Source organism: Nelusetta ayraudi, unplaced genomic scaffold, assembly GCF_046127955.1.
Source record: "Nelusetta ayraudi isolate G7.1 ecotype Tasmania unplaced genomic scaffold, CSIRO-AGI_Nayr_v1 ptg000048l, whole genome shotgun sequence".
In the NCBI taxonomy this organism is placed as follows: Eukaryota; Metazoa; Chordata; class Actinopteri; order Tetraodontiformes; family Monacanthidae; genus Nelusetta; species Nelusetta ayraudi.
The window spans coordinates 5,877,501-5,893,030 of record NW_027466098.1 but is presented as its reverse complement, the minus strand read 5'-3'; the positions used below and the strand labels follow the sequence as shown (position 1 = coordinate 5,893,030).

The following is a 15,530-nucleotide window of genomic DNA, read 5'->3' as shown; positions in this document are numbered from 1 at the left end:
TGCGTACGCGTGTGCAGGAGTCTTTTCCATTACACTACCAACAATGAGGACATTTAGCAAATATTTGAATTGATTGATTGAAATCAAAGTCCATATTGACTGTCCTAAAAGGGTTTTATTTCCTGATTTTTTCAGTTGATATTCAGTGCTGCCTAGTTGTTTAGTCCCTCCAGAATCCGCGATTCCGTGATCACGAAATTTACCGCTGATTTCCGGTGTTGTGGCCCTACTGGTTTCCGATTTAACTGGTTTCCTTGCCTAACAGCTGCAGATGTGCTCTGCCGTCAGCAGTCTCGAATCAAATTCACAAACATGCACACTGTATTACCGGCGATTGTAAAGTCGCAACCCAAATCAACCACAGCGAATATGCTTCTGTGAGTGAGCGCTATGTACTAGTGACATTAAAATTTAAATAAAGAAAGTATGAAATCAACAATTTCGCATCCAGTTGGACTCGACGTCACTCCAAAAAAAAAAAAAAAAAAAAATCACACAACAGACTCGGAAAATGCTGTTCAAGCCAGGCAAGCACTATGCCACTGGATCATTGGAGAGATGAACAGCCATAACCTAAATTTACTCATGCCACTGTAGTTCACTTAAAAAAAAAAAAAAAAAAAGTTGAGTGTTTAATGAATGTTTTAAGACTTAAGCTTTTGTAGCGGTGTAGACATGATGAGTGCTACTGATTTTGTGTCTTGCCCTTGGTGGCAGTGATAAGTCGGGCTGCTATAAAAGAAACAGTTCTGCACCAGCTCCTCCGTTTGCGCCTCTCTGCATTGGTGCGTCATTTCTGGGCCTCGCTCACATCACCGCCTCTCACGGATCGGCGAAATACCACCATAAACAACCCAAAGGAGAAGAACCACACTCATGTTTTTAAGACACACACGGGTCAGTCTGCAGGTAAGGGGAAAGGAGAAGTGTGGGCTCTCAAGCAAACAGTCAGGAGGCAAACCCTGGCACCTCCCAACCAGGTGATTTTGTCAGGCTGGGACTCAAGGCAGGACTCAGACGCAGAGGGTAGTGAGACAAAGATTTTCATTGTACCCAACACGCGATACCCCTCTAGACCAAGTGATCAAAATAACCAGGCTGTGAAACTCCTAGCGCACCTAATCTAGGACAAAAAATAAAAAGGGCAAGGGGAAAAACTAAAAATCACTCCAAAGGAGGAAAACGGGGCAAGCTACATATAACTAAAGGATAAGCCTAGACTAAAACGGATCAAAACCAAAAGCGCTCACTGGGAGGAATGCAAAAGGGCTAATAAAGTAGAAACAAAATAATCACTCTCTAAGAGGGGCTAAATAACAGAATCTCAGAAACAATTAACTAAACTTTGACTAAGAACAAAAAAAAAATCACTCGTCTTCGCCGCTGAACCGGCTTACTGTGAGTTTTTCTTGGGCTGTGGCAGGGCGCTAGATGTGACGACACAAGACAAGGGAGACACAGACTATTTAAACACATGAGGTGATTAGGCACAGGTGGAGACAATGGGTAATTGGGTCAGACGCACAGGTGGCACATGAGGAGGGGGAAGTGATCTGAAACGAGAGGAAGGTTAGTAACGATGTCAAAATAAAACAGGAAATGACGAGACGACAACAAGACAAGATGCAACCTCACCGCAGTGTGACAGATTTATATTGCTGGGAAAAAAGCTGATCGCCGTCAGCTGGGCAGATAGACGATCGTCGTCAGGTGTGTAAACTGCGTGAGTGCGGATTCAAGCAGGGGAGCGAGCGCAACATCACGTCACAAACCGGTCAATCCGGAAGTGAGCGAGGGGTTTGTACAGCTAGTGCAAGTGGGGAACCAACAAAAATTAAAAGAATCAAAGTCACCCGGCAAACGTGGAACACATATGCACTTCATTAAAAAAAAAAAAAACACTCCCAAGACACAGCAAACCGAACAAGGGGAGCCTCCACCACCACAACACCAGCATCACCACCACCGGTCTCCAACAACTGAAAGAGAAAACAAAAGAACTTAAAACAATCAAAAATAACAATTACAAATCACTTAAAATAATCATATATCATATATATCATATCATACATGGGGCATCAGACCCAACTAAGACACAGTCTAGATTTTACAAGCGACTACTTGGGCACGGTGTGGGCCAAGCAGCGGTGGACGCAGCACACCAGGACAGGACAGCAAGATTGACACAAGCAAGCAGCACGAGGCAGCAGCGACACACAGCAGCAGCAGTGCAGCAGTGATAAGCAGCGTAGAGACAGAGCATTGACAAGACAAAGCAGCAGCGACCCCAATGGAGCTGATTGCAGCTCCTCCTAATTTCATAGGGAATGTACTGTTAGCATTTGTTAAAAAAAGAATACTGTTACTCGCTATGCTAACACACACACACACACACTGCAAGGGGAAGGGAGAGAGAGGTCCGTGCTGGTGTTTACCTGTGACCAATGCCAGGGTTAGGCAACAGACAGACAGCATCAGCTACAACGCTGAAAGGGAGGACACTTTTACTGTCAAAGGTCTATGGACACACATACAAGTCGCACGGAGGCACAAGCAGGGCACACAGCAGCACACAATATAGCTGCCAGGAACACAAGGATGGCAGCAGGCACTGCGGTGAAACACTGTACAACCACACCTGTTGAGCCAAACAGCCTTCGCCCGGAAATGACGCACCAGTGACGAAAGGCACAAACAGAGGAGCTGGTGCAGAACTGTCGCAGCCTGACTCATCACTGCCAATGGCAAGACACAAAATCGGTAGCACTAATCTGCATGTCTACACTGCGACGCTTTGCTATATGAAACACACGTAAACAGTATGCATCCCACACTCAATGTTGAAGTTGCAGCGAGTACGATGCCTTCCAGTGCAATGGGCAGCGTCGGATATGAGTTGTATTGTTTGAATGTTTTCTGGCATTGTCTGCACTAAACTGACAAGACAAGAGGGACAAAGAGAATATTGGTGTTGATTATTTTATAACCAGAATGTTTCCCAGTATTTTGGTATTACAATTAATTTTATAAGAGAATTTTTACCTCATTATTACATAAATTAAACAAATATTTTATAACTGGTCATTTTAGGTGTTTTTATTAATGCCTGCGGAAAATCAACTTTTAAGCCGCAGAATCAGGATACATCAAACAAATGTATGCCTGAAGATCCCAAATCCACGCGTCCACAAATCAGTGGTAGGTAGCTGCTGGTCTTTCAAGGAGGGGAAGCCCATTTTCAGCCTACATCATAAATTGCATCCGTTTATTCATATGTAAATTCTACCCTCAATTCCTTTTCAAGAGAATGATCTGCCATCCTGTTGTACCAACGAGCCGTCTTTTCGAGGAACTTCTCAATGGCCAGCAGAGCTAGGCTGCTTAGACTGCCTTAGCCCATTGTGTTGCGGGTATAACACTTGAGCCGCTTTAAACAAGAGAAGCTCCCCTCTACACCTGCAAATGTAGCTCCAATTGTTGCCACTAATGACAAGTTTGTACAACTGAGGCATTGCACTGTTCAACTCCATGTCTTTCAGAAACAGCAAGAAATCACACAGCTTTCTTCTGTTGCCCTGCAAGTCCTGGTTTGAATATATATTGACTTGAAGTTCAGACCTCAGTCTCCCTGAATCAAAGCCAGAACTGTTTAGGACACTCATATTATCTGCAATTCTGTGCAGCTTGCTGGCAGCTAGCTTGCTAGCGGGAGCTACTGCGCGAGAGTGAGTGCTTTGTGACGGAAGAAACAGATGCTAGAATTGTCGCTAGTTTGTTTTTAACGAAGACGAAATCGCTAAGAGAATCAGTTAAGTCTCCGGGTCAACTCAAAACAACGGAATGAAAAAACCTAAAAACTGCTTTGGCGGATGTTTATACTTCAAGATCGCTGATTCGCACATTATTACTGGTCGATCACAAAGGTGGTTTGGCTCGATCACATGGGGCCAGTTGTTCAAAAAAAAAAAAAATCACATCTGGATCAAAATGATCTGAATTTGGAAATCCCATTTTTTTTGTTATCCAGGATCAGGTAATTTATGCCGGTTTTTCAAAGCAACATTGGATTGGATCACCCTAATCCAGATACACAGTTTTCTAGATTACCAAATCAGGATTACGAGTGCTCTTAATTGGACAACATATCAGAATGTGGGCTACCAGCAATGTAAACAACAACAGGTAGAAGATCCAACATGGGGTCACTTTAAGTATCTTTTATTTTGAGATAAAACACAAAAATAAGGTGAACATCCAATTTTTTTTATTGCAGCATTTTGGCAATTATACAATAAAGTCTGAAAATGAAAGTAACAGCTGTGAACATCCACTTCTATTCATTATTTCTTTGATGACCACTCATCTGAGCCACAACCTATAATAAATATACATAAACAAATACATTGTGGATATTTTGAAAAAGTCTTCAGTTTAAAAAAAAAGGCTAAATTTTCAAATAGTTGACAAAATAAAGAATGTTCAGGGTTCTTCATCTGCGTAGGAGGGACTAGGCACAATGTCCCTGTCTGTGATGATGCACCTGAGCCTGTTGAAGAACCAGACCAACCTCTGGCATTCTTTCAGGATGAGGGACTGACTGGATGTGTAGTAAGGGATGCAATTGTCAGAAATTATTTTTGACAGGTTCCTCTGTGTTTTTAATGAATATACTGTATACAGTGATGAAGGACATAAATATTGAATGTGTCATTTTTGTTTGTTATTCAACTCTTTTGGGGGGTTTATTTCATGACGACAAGATCATTTATTTATTTTTATTTTTTACTTTACTATACTGAAAAGCTTAATTGGTAGTCTATGTCTACTTTATCTTCTTCAACACTGTAACAGTTGAACAAAATGCTATAAATTGATTATTTGACCAATTTTAAAGTTTTGGTACATTTTCTACCTGAAATTCACCTTGAAATCCTACCCCCTGTCAGGATTTTTTTTTGGGATCAGAGTTATCCAGATCCTACTGAAATGTAACTTTGTAAATGTAAATTTGAAACACAAATTGAAGGTTTGATCCAGATTAAAACTAGGACTGGATTACATGATCTAATCCGATTTCACGATTCCAGAATCCTTCTTTCCCTTTTGAACAACCCATTTTCAAGACCAATCCAATCCAATAACCAAAATCAAATCAGATTACCTTTGAACAACTGGCGAGATCCTGAAACTTTGACCTGAGTTGTAGTTTTATAAGATGGACAGCAGGAGGCAACAGTGTTTTGCAGACCAAAGACCGAGGACACACGTGAAGAAGAATGTGTGACGTTTGTAGTCTTGCACCATTCATTATGTGAACGCGTAAATCTGCGTATTCCTGAGAGTTTACAGTGTTTCGTAAGTAAGATACTTGTTCAATGTTGTCAGCGTCCGTGTCTGAAACTAAACACAAAAGCCTTCAACTAGCCAGTCTCACGAAGTATTTTGCTGGGTCATTCATTCTTGAACACTTCTGTCTTAGCCTAGCAGGGTCACCTCGGGATATGGCAGGCAGTGATGTTAGTTTCCCATTTCAGTTTCCTGTTTTGTTTGTTTTATTAACATTTAAGAAAAAAAAATATCATGGCAGTGCAGTGACGTGCTTTGTTTTAGTTGTTAGCTTGTTGCATCTTTTCCCATGGTCTTTCCCCCCCGGCTTAATGTATTAAAATGTGTGTGTTTCAGGAGGTTTCAAAACGGTCTATCTGATCTTTAGCATACCACCAGTAACACAATTACGTTTCACCGCGTTGGAATATAATGTAACTAGACAATTTGTTTATTTTCTTATGTAAGCCGAGCGGGTCAGATATTGTAAATAGGATAACTCTAATTCCATAATGTGAAGTAAGTTATCTGGTATATATCTAGAACTGACTATTTCACTTTACTTTATGTTAGTTATTTAGTTAGTGAGTTAGTGTGCTTGCGAACTGTGGAACTCTATATTTCTGTGTCAGCAGTGGAATACTGCGATGGCTGGAGTTGAGTTGATCCAGACGCCAGTGCAGCTCTATCGCCATCTCCTGCGATGCTGCAGGCAGCTACCAACAGCAGCGATGCAGCAGCACTATCGGCATGCTATAAGACAGGTGAGATTTTGCATTAGGTGTTTGTGTGTGTGTTAAATTTTTAGATATTTAGAATCGAAGAACAACGAGGTAGCCATAACGAACACCAGACTGACAATGTTGAAAGTAACATGGGAGAGGCATCGATGCTCACGGCCTTTGTGGCACAACAAAGGGCAGCTTTCCACAACACCTGTTATTCTGAGAAGTGGAGCACTAAAGAAGTAAAGGATGGATGTTTCTTACTAATGGGCTACAGACACATTGCACGTTTTCTGAAACCTTTGGAAATGCCCAACGCTGTTAATAAATCATGTTCTTTGTTTTGTTTTTTTCCCCCAGGGATACAATAGTCACACGGATGAAGACGACCCAGAGAGGATACAGATGATAATCCAAAGAGCTCTCGGAGACGCACAGTGGATTCTAGACAAAGTAAACACAGAAACCTTTTGAATTTCAAGTTGATGTAAACATTAAATGTTAAACTCACTTCAGTGTTTACCTTTTTTTGGTCTTCCAGTATACCAAGAAGAAGTGATGTCCAAGAGCCATGAATGTGTCCTGTGTTTTGCATTCTGCGTTGCTACACCAAACTGCACTGTTGGATATATTACTGTATCCCTGGCTCATCTGTCGTGCACAAGCGGCTGTGTAATATTAAATGTAAATACTATTTGATTGAAATTACAGAACGTGTTTCGCTTAAAATGTTTGTTTGTTTGTTTTTTTTAAATTCCATTTAAAATTTACAACAATTTTTGTGTAGTTGTCCCACTTTCAGTGCCTTTTCTACACTCCATGACAATGCTGCAGTGCAAATAAAATATGTACTGTCTACCGTAGACAGGGTACAGAAGATAAAGCCGTTTTTCTGTCGCTCCAGTCATATTTCGTCTGAAGATTGTTGCGAGTTGATGTTGAAAGCTAACAAAGCTGGATCTAAAAAATGGGCAGATAACTTATTCCTTAATACATTTCCTTAATCTAATTGAACAAACAATTAAAAACACATTGTACAAAGACTCATTGCTTTCATTGTAACCTATTAGATTTTGTTTGAAGCTAAAGGTCGTGCACCTGCCTGTTCAATCCTCCGACTCCAAAGAATTGTTGGTGCAAAGACCAAAACCACAACAAAAGATCATCTTCCAACACATCTCCTACATAAACACATATTTACAAATACAATTACAAAATAAAAGACGTTTTCCAAATGTTTTGCTGAACATCGCCAGAAAACAAAATCGTATGTTCCTTGCCACAATAACACAATACAATTTGTACAGTAGAATACAGCATTTATTCAAGTATTTCCTTTTGTCATGTACATTGATACACAATAAAAATGAAACACTTCAATGAAAATATTTATTCTGTGCTTCGTCCACAGGCTGGCTGTACCAGATATCTTGGATAAAATAAAAAATAATGGATGACGTATTTGAGACACAAACTTTTTGTTTTCATCTTGTAAACGCATATTTACAGACACATGCACATGCAGTATGTTTCTTGATACAAAAAGTAGTAAAACTAGATATACAGAGTACTTCTTCAATATAAATAGTATAAATAATAATCCCAGATTATTTCATTTTATAAATAATTCTGAAGCCCAGAGAAAATGGGAGAGGCACTCTCGATGGCTGCGCACACTCAGTCTAATCCGTTATTTCTGCAGAATGAACTGATCGATGAATTCATTCTGCTCTGCCTCAACTTTGGATAAGGCCTCATACTCGATTCGGTACCTGGAATACACAGACACAGTACCATGTTTCAGCACTCAGCGACAGAATAGTCTGATAGATGGACGACATGTTACTAGTAAAAGGCTGTAAAATATAAACTCTCTGCTTCATAAGATTACATTTTTACATTTACATAACTACATGTGGACACGATCAGCTTCTACTTCACTGACTATTATGATGACTTAAACCCCTATTAAGATCATTTTAATCCACTTTTTGCTTTCAAAACGACTGCACTTGTGGCAAATCCACGTCTAAAGCAGACCTGGCCAAAAAACGGATCACTCCCTGGTGACGACATACATCCCCAGTCAGCTTCAAGACTACTCCAAATAATGAATCGTCCCTGGTAACTTTTGGATCACAGTCTTCATCATAATTCAAAAAGGGTGGCACCACATCCCTCATATTCGTCTGCAAATTAGATAGATGGATAGATAGATAAAACTTTATTAATCCCGAAGGAAATTCAGGTGGTGGTCGGCTGCATACATTCATCCAACAGTAAAAAACAAACAACCAACAATTAATGACATTGCCTCGACTCTGAATGCTTTTCCCTAATAATTACAGCTTCAATGTATCACTATATTTTTGCTGAGGGATTATTTTTCTACCAGACAGTTCTCTCTTAGAACAGATGGTTTAGTGAAGTCTCGCTATGTGGCATCCCAGTAAACCTCCACATAACCTCCATACTGCTGCCATAACCTCCATACTGCTTGGTTAATTTTCAGTTTAGCATAATTTCTGAGACATGTGTGATAATCACTCACATTTCACTGGATCAGAAGCAAAATTAAATGTTTCACCGTGTCACGTGAAAAACGCAGCATATAAACTTCACAGATTCACCTATAGGCTTTTGTCACAAATTTTTGTACCAGACTTGTCTATGTCTTTCACCAGCGCTGTTTACCTCTCGAGTTGCATCTTCTTCTCAGCTATAAGAGCCTGTAGCTGCTGCTGTTGAGCTTCCCTTTGCTTTGCCACCGACTTCAACAGGTTTCTGGCTCCGATTGCCTAAAGTGCAAAAACACTTTCCATTTAAAATCGCTCAATGACTGTTTGTACAGGCCAAAACATAATAATAGCTTTGCGATTGCATTTGAGGCGTGTTACACTGTGAACTAATTCAACAAAGGGGGACCAAAGAAACCCGTACAACAGAATGGGATGACGATGGGCAAAATGAAAGCTGCCTAAGGGCTAACCTTCATCTTTTCTGTCTCCACCTCTTTAGACAGTTCATCCATCAGCGCCATCAGACCTCCCACTATCTTCTGGAACTGGCCGATCTCTGGGAAGGAAACAAAAAAAGCACATAGATACTACTTGCCTGAACAGATTTATTTATTTATTTATTTTTTACATGAAAATTATGAAACTGATTTCCGTGCTCACTGTCAACGAATTCTTTACACTCCTCCTTCAGCTCTGATGTCCTTTGGCTGACATCTGGCTCCAGCACCCGCAACTTGTTTAGCTCATCAAAATAAAAGCCTGCCTCGGCTAACGGGTCTTTAGCCATGGCCACAGGGCCTGCTGCAAGGGTGAACGACAGATGAGAACAACACACATCAGAACATCGCGTGAATTTGTGAGACATCCACCCAGTAGATGTGTCAAAAACGCTAACTTTCCACTGGGATCAACAGGCTGTGTAGCGTCAAGCTAACAAGTGTTTTGGCTCGACACATCTAGTTTGCTGACAAGTGTATCTGCATCTTATCAGGTGGCAGCCTAGTAACAGCGTTGCCCAGCGTTGTTGAAACAAGTAAACATTTTGTTGAACTATGACCTTCGATAACCGTCCACCATATGGCATTTTTAAACATTACATTGTAACCTAATTGCATTTTTTTAAAAGAAAAAAGAAAAAGAAAAAGAAAAGCTTTGTATTAATATCACTCCATGTAGATACTAACAACGTATAAAAGTTATTTTCCCCGCAGAATTTTAAACTTGCTGAGTTTAATAGTTTGCTCCTTATGATTTTAGGTTGTGAAGGTTGAGACCTTTGTATTGCTACGGCCTATAACGTCAGTGTACCGTAGTAAAATAATGTTATGAATGTTATAAAACAAAAATAGACATAATGAATTTTTATGTGTATTCTACTTAGAAACGCGTCTGTAACCACCATAATAAATAGATGTATTAGCACAATTCAGCTACTTAGGTTAGCCTCGGAGTGCTAGTATGCCAAAAGAAGCTAGTTCTTGACCCTAACGACTCTATAAAACACTCGTTGAAGCTGATGTGTCCTTTGGACAGCGCATTTGGTATTTTTACGGTACTTTGTGTCAATACGTTTCGGTGTTTCTTACCTGTTTGAACCGTAGTCTCTTTTAGAACAGATGGTGAAGTGAAGTGTAGCTGGCGATGTGGCATCCCAGTAAACCTCCATTCGAAGCCCCGCCTACCGCTGCCAAGGAAACAAAACGCTCTTCCCAATGCGCGCGTGCGTCTGTTCGACAGTCTTTAATTTTCATCGTGGAATCATTTCGGACTGTCTGCGATGATCATCCATGTCTCAAACACTAGAAAACAGACGCAAGCGCAAAAAATAAATGTTTCACCGAGTCACGTGAAATACGATTAATTTACAGGCTTTTACTCTGAAAGTAAATCGGAAATGTTATAATTTACAGTGTATGCAATGTAAACTCCACGTGTGTCTTACTTCGGTTGGGGCTGAATCCTTCTGACGTCACATCCGGCACAAAGGAGCCTTGCCTGAAGGGGACAGGGGAGGGGGGGGGAAGCTTGCAATGGCTGTCACTGACTGCGGAGGGCAGCATCGCAGCATCAGCAAGCAAAGCCTGCGTTCGTAACTTCACCCAAAGAAAAAGAAGGAGTACAGTCGAGAGTTTAACTTTGTATATAGTTTTGTTTCTTTACCTTTTGGGGGTTAGTTGTCTATTGGTGATAAAAATAATTATTTAAAAAAAATAATCGAGGTTGAGTAATTTGTATCAAGTATTGTGAGCCAGCGTACAAGTCACAGGAAGAGTTCGGTAAGTAAATGTGGAGGAAGTCCTGTAAATGCTACCCACTTGATGTCCATCGGATGAGGCTACAGACGCTTACGCACTTCACGAATACTTCGAATACTTTTGCGATTAAATATAAATATATAGGACATCAGGTCCGATGACGTCTGGCAAAGCTTATGTGTTGCCACGAAAAGCGTGGTTAAGGAAAATAGAGTGATTAGTTTTAATCAACGATCGCGCATTTCAATGCGTGTTGACGTTTGGGGCAAGCTAACACGTTTGGTTGGTACGGATTCGCACTGAAACACTTCGTTGTCCTGCTCAACTTTTGCCAACTACGCAAAACACACCCACATAAGTGGGAACTGAGCAGCCAAGAGAATACTTGACGTCAAGCTAACATTACATTGCTAGTCTTCATAAAGTGAACTGTGCAACTTTGCTTCTTGGATACTTGCACCAGATTAAGTAGATTAGAGAGTAGCACGAACTTGCAAAACAAAAACTAATTCTGGCAACACCCAGATTGCACAACAACAACAAAAACAACAAAAGCAACAAACAAAAGCAATCTCCTTTTTGTTAGAACGTTTACCAAGTTTAGCATCAGCTGTAACATTGACAACGTGTGAAGTGCATTTCCTATCGTGGTGGACGTTTGGCCAATAGTTTCACCAAATGTATACCTTCCCTCCTCGCCTCTCTTGATGCTATCAAGACATATCCCATTAAACGATTTAACGATAATAGGTAATGTGGATGCAACGTTTTGTTGCGATGTTTACCCTTAACCAAAATATGTCACGCTTGTACATTAGGAAAGGAAAGAAAGAAGAAAAAAAAAGCTCATCAACATTGATACATGCTCCTTGGTTCGTTTTGACGTGATTTGCTCGTTAAGTACAAGTACAAGTACACCTTGTTTGACGCTTGAGCGATCTATTAAGGAGCAGAAAATGTAAAGCAGTTCATTTATGATCCATGATTAAACTGAGAGTAATTTACCTTTGAGACTGCTCCGCCACAATTTTGCAGGAATGATCTGGAGCAGTGAGAGGTCGTGGCCGCCCCATCATTAGCTGTCACCACGGCGGGGGACCCTCGGACCACCATCTGTAGGGTTGTCATCTACCTCCAAAGGGACATGTCAGGGGACAGCTGCCTGCCACGACATCACACTCAGTCCAACACACACATTTCCCAGCCCCTGCCCCTGGCCTGTCCCAAGACCAAGACCTGCAGTTATCGAGGAGCGGTAGGCCTGGGCAACAAGTATGTCCGGCTTAATGTGGGCGGAAACCTGTTCTACGCTACACTGCAAGTGCTTACCCGAGAGAACTCCATACTGAAAGCCATGTTCAGTGGGAAGATGGAAGTGTTCACTGATAAAGAAGGTGAATTATCTCTCATCAGCGAGAACAAGCTGACTGCTGTCCTAGAACTGCATCTAAAATCTACGACATGCTGTTATCTCCCTGCAGCACAAAACCTGTAAATTAGCATTTTAATTGTAGGTTAAAATAGTGTTGATTCAACCTAAAAACTACTGATTGCCTCATTACTGACATAATATTGGGCTCCATTTGAATGAATGTATGAAAAAATGACTAATTTATTTTTGAAGATGTAGGTTATACATTACACAGATCAATTATGAAGGGTATTTAACAACTGTTGATAGATCCAAATCCAAAAAAGGAGTAGGAGGAAGCAAATCTTATTAAAACCTACTCCATTATGACATTCATACAGTCGGTATACTACCCATAATTTGTTTTCCAAACGACTGATATAATTTAGAAAAGGAACGATGAGTTAACAGAAAAATGAAAGAAAATATTAATCAGGAGATATATAATAAAAAAAGAAGAAATCAACTTGGGAAAATAAATTACCAATGCTGTCGATCATGTAATCTCTATACTTCTCCAGAATATACATTTTGAATTGCTTTTTCAATTGTAGTAAATGTACACTTTCTTTTATGTGTTCTGGTTAGCCATTCCACAAACTCGCCCCTTTGACAGAGATGCACATGCTTTTAAGCGTGGTACATGCTCTTGACTGCAAGTTCCCCCTCCTCCTTAAATTATAACCACTTTTTTCTCGCTCTCTCTGAACCATCTCTGGACATTTTTAGGTAGTAGTTTATTTTTAGCTGTATATATATAATTTGTGTGGTTTTGAAATCCAGTAAATCCATAAACCTCAGTGTTTGCAACTTTAAAAATAAATCATTTGCGTGTTTTCTGAGCATTTCATTTGCTGAGTTGTACTCATTCTAACATCTAATTGATTTCTTCAGGTTGGATCCTGATTGACCGCAGTGGGAAACACTTTGGCAGCATCCTTTGCTACCTGAGGGATGGCACTGTCTCCTTACCCAAAGGTCGCCAGGCGATCCAGGAGCTGCTGGCTGAGGCAAAGTATTACCTCATCCAGGGCCTAATGGAACTTTGTCAGAACACCCTGCAGGTCAGTTACATACCTTCCTGAAAATAACCTTCCGTGGTTGCAGCACCAGTACCAGTGTCCAGAATCATGAAACATTAAAACTGTCATTTGGATGTCTAAAAACAGTAATGATCTATAATGAAGATACATTGAAGTCCCGATCTAATAGCAACCTGCTTTTCATGAGGTACTGTATGGCTGTGGCAATGTAAGTTACTCGCTCACTGTTCATCTGTTTCATATACCTGTATGTCAGATGCATCACAAATCAACAGTTCTAACACGTTGAACAGAAATCCACTGTGTTACTTTACTGATATAGCATTTATTTCCTGCTATTAACTGTTCAAGATCAAGTACATAAAGTCAGAGAGATGTCTGTGACCTGTTACCTACTTAATTATGCCATACAGTCTTGCACCCAAATCGTCAACAACCCTCAAAAGACCTCCTCCACTTAACTTCCTGCTAAAAATAACGCTTTTTTACCGTTCATCTTTTTGGTTTTCAAAGGTGTTACAAACCCTAGGAGAGCCGTTGAGTCATTCTATGCTTATGTATATACAAAAATAAATGTTTAAAAAAAAAAAAAAGCTTTAAACTCACATCAGGTTCTTGACTGTTAGCTGCAGTAATAATTTCTATTCAACTCTACAACAGAACGTTCCAGGGGCAGAGATTTGATTGTCTGTTGATCGCAGTGTTTCCAGTGGGTTCAGAAAGTATTCAGACCCATTTGCTAAAATCAATTCATTTCATTTTTTTCCTCGTTCAAGCACACACAGCACCCAATGTGGTCAGAAAAACACAAGACTAGTAGAAATCTTTGCAGATGTATTACAAAATTAACACTGAAACATCACATGGCCATAAGTATTCAGACCCTTTCCTCAGTAACGAGCAGAAGCACCTTTTTGAGTCAATACAGCCTTGAATCTTGTTGGGAACAGCATGATGCTGTCACCACCATGCTTCACTGTAGGGATGGTATTAGGCAGGTGATGAGCAGTGCCAGATGTTCTCCACACATACCGCTTAGAATTAAGACCAAAAAGTTCGATTCTCATCAGACTAGATAAATTTATTTCTCAGAGTCTGGGAGTCCTTCAGGTGTTTTTTTTTTTTTTTTGGCAAACTCGATGGGGGTACTTTCATGTGTTTTGCACTGAGGAGAGGCTTCAGGCGGGCCACTCTGTCATAAAGCCCCGACTGATGGAGGGCTGCAGTGATGGGTTCTTCTTTACCTCTCTCCCCAAGGCTCTTCTCCCCCCGATGCTGGGTTTGGCTGGACGGCCAGTTCGAGGAAGAGTCCTGGTCGTCCCAAACTTCTTCCATTTAAGAATTATGGAGGCTTCTGTGCTCTTAGGAACTTGAAATGCAACCAGATTTAAAAAAAAAAAAAAAAAATTCAGCCTTGGCCATATCTGTGCCTTGCCACAATTCTGTCTCTCAGCTTCAGTCAGTTCCTTCGACTTCATGACTCTCATTGGCTCTGACTTTACACTGTGAGCTGTAAGGTCTTATATTGACAGGTGTGTGTTTTTACCAATCAAGTCCAATCAGTATAACTAAGCACAGCTGGACTCCAATGAAGGTGTGGGCCCATCTCAAAGATGATCAGAAGAATTGGACAGCACCTGAGTTAAATATACAAGTGTCACAGCAAAGGGTCTGAATACTTATGGCCATGTGATATCTTGTGTTTATTTTGCAACAAATCTGCAAACCTTTCTCCAAGTCTGTGTTTTTTCTGACAATATTGGGTGATGTGTGTGCATGAACGAGGAAAAAAAAAATGAATTGATTTTAGCAAATGGCTGCACTACGACAAAGAGTGAAAAATCCAAGGGGGTCTGAATACTTTGGAACCACTGTATGTGAGCCTCTGGGCCGTAGATAAATGCTGTGGTCATTATTTCCTGGGAACAGCGGAACAACAATCTGGAATTATTGGCAGAATAATTTATTTTTTAATTTATTTTTAAAGAGTGTTGTCTTTCATTTCAAGGAGTCTTTGTCTGATAAAACATGGAATTTGAAGATATTTTGGTGAATTTTTATTTAAATTTGGAGTGCAGCAAATGACATTCTCTCCAAATTCCTGTGCTGTCCAGTTTACTATGTTGGAGGAAATGAGTGGCACTATTTCTGTATGAATAAAACTGTTTTAAAAATGCTAGACTAACACATAATCACCTCACAATGGAAACTACAAATGTTTATTGAATATATATTTTTCAACCTCTTTTCAA

At 40.3% G+C, this 15,530-nt stretch overlaps 3 protein-coding genes across 4 annotated transcripts in view; 2 read left to right on the top strand and 1 right to left on the bottom strand.

Annotated features, from left to right (window-relative positions):
• Nucleotides 1-5,297: 5,297 nt before the first annotated feature.
• On the top strand, nucleotides 5,298-6,799 carry lyrm9 (LYR motif containing 9). Its single transcript, XM_076035878.1, has 4 exons — nucleotides 5,298-5,355; nucleotides 5,961-6,089; nucleotides 6,411-6,503; nucleotides 6,592-6,799. Exons 2-4 carry the CDS (start codon nucleotides 5,973-5,975, stop codon nucleotides 6,607-6,609), a joined length of 228 nt encoding a protein of 75 aa, XP_075891993.1. The 5' UTR covers nucleotides 5,298-5,355; nucleotides 5,961-5,972; the 3' UTR covers nucleotides 6,610-6,799.
• Nucleotides 6,800-7,181: 382 nt separating this feature from the next.
• On the bottom strand, nucleotides 7,182-10,313 carry ift20 (intraflagellar transport 20 homolog (Chlamydomonas)). Of its 2 annotated transcripts, none has more exons than XM_076035876.1 (5): nucleotides 10,156-10,313; nucleotides 9,230-9,367; nucleotides 9,040-9,125; nucleotides 8,745-8,848; nucleotides 7,182-7,822 (listed from the first exon to the last, which is right to left on the bottom strand). In XM_076035876.1, exons 1-5 carry the CDS (start codon nucleotides 10,217-10,219, stop codon nucleotides 7,741-7,743), a joined length of 474 nt encoding a protein of 157 aa, XP_075891991.1. In that variant the 5' UTR covers nucleotides 10,220-10,313; the 3' UTR covers nucleotides 7,182-7,740. The 2 variants fall into 2 exon arrangements, with proteins under 2 accessions (XP_075891991.1, XP_075891990.1); XM_076035875.1 differs by having other exon boundaries at nucleotides 9,230-9,370; nucleotides 10,156-10,268.
• Nucleotides 10,314-11,968: 1,655 nt separating this feature from the next.
• Nucleotides 11,969-15,530, top strand: part of tnfaip1 (tumor necrosis factor, alpha-induced protein 1 (endothelial)) — a 6,059-nt gene continuing 2,497 nt past the window's right edge. Inside the window, exons 1-2 of the mRNA XM_076035874.1 lie at nucleotides 11,969-12,218; nucleotides 13,130-13,299. Coding sequence (XP_075891989.1) covers nucleotides 11,969-12,218; nucleotides 13,130-13,299 — 420 coding nt within the window. The remainder of the gene's footprint in view (nucleotides 12,219-13,129; nucleotides 13,300-15,530) is intronic.

What these genes read in the sequence shown, in the direction of transcription:
- lyrm9 (XM_076035878.1), top strand. Translation starts at nt 5,973, where the DNA reads ATGGCTGGAGTTGAGTTGATCCAGACGCCAGTGCAGCTCTATCGCCAT. An exon ending in ATCGGCATGCTATAAGACAG is followed by an intron (nt 6,090 to 6,410) that starts GTGAGATTTTGC and finishes TTTTTCCCCCAG; the next exon opens with GGATACAATAGTCACACGGA.
- ift20 (XM_076035875.1), bottom strand. Translation starts at nt 10,219, where the DNA reads ATGCCACATCGCCAGCTACACTTCACTTCACCATCTGTTCTAAAAGAG. An exon ending in TGGAGACAGAAAAGATGAAG is followed by an intron (nt 8,849 to 9,039) that starts GTTAGCCCTTAG and finishes TTTGCACTTTAG; the next exon opens with GCAATCGGAGCCAGAAACCT. An exon ending in AAGAAGATGCAACTCGAGAG is followed by an intron (nt 7,823 to 8,744) that starts GTAAACAGCGCT and finishes TGTGTATTCCAG; the next exon opens with GTACCGAATCGAGTATGAGG.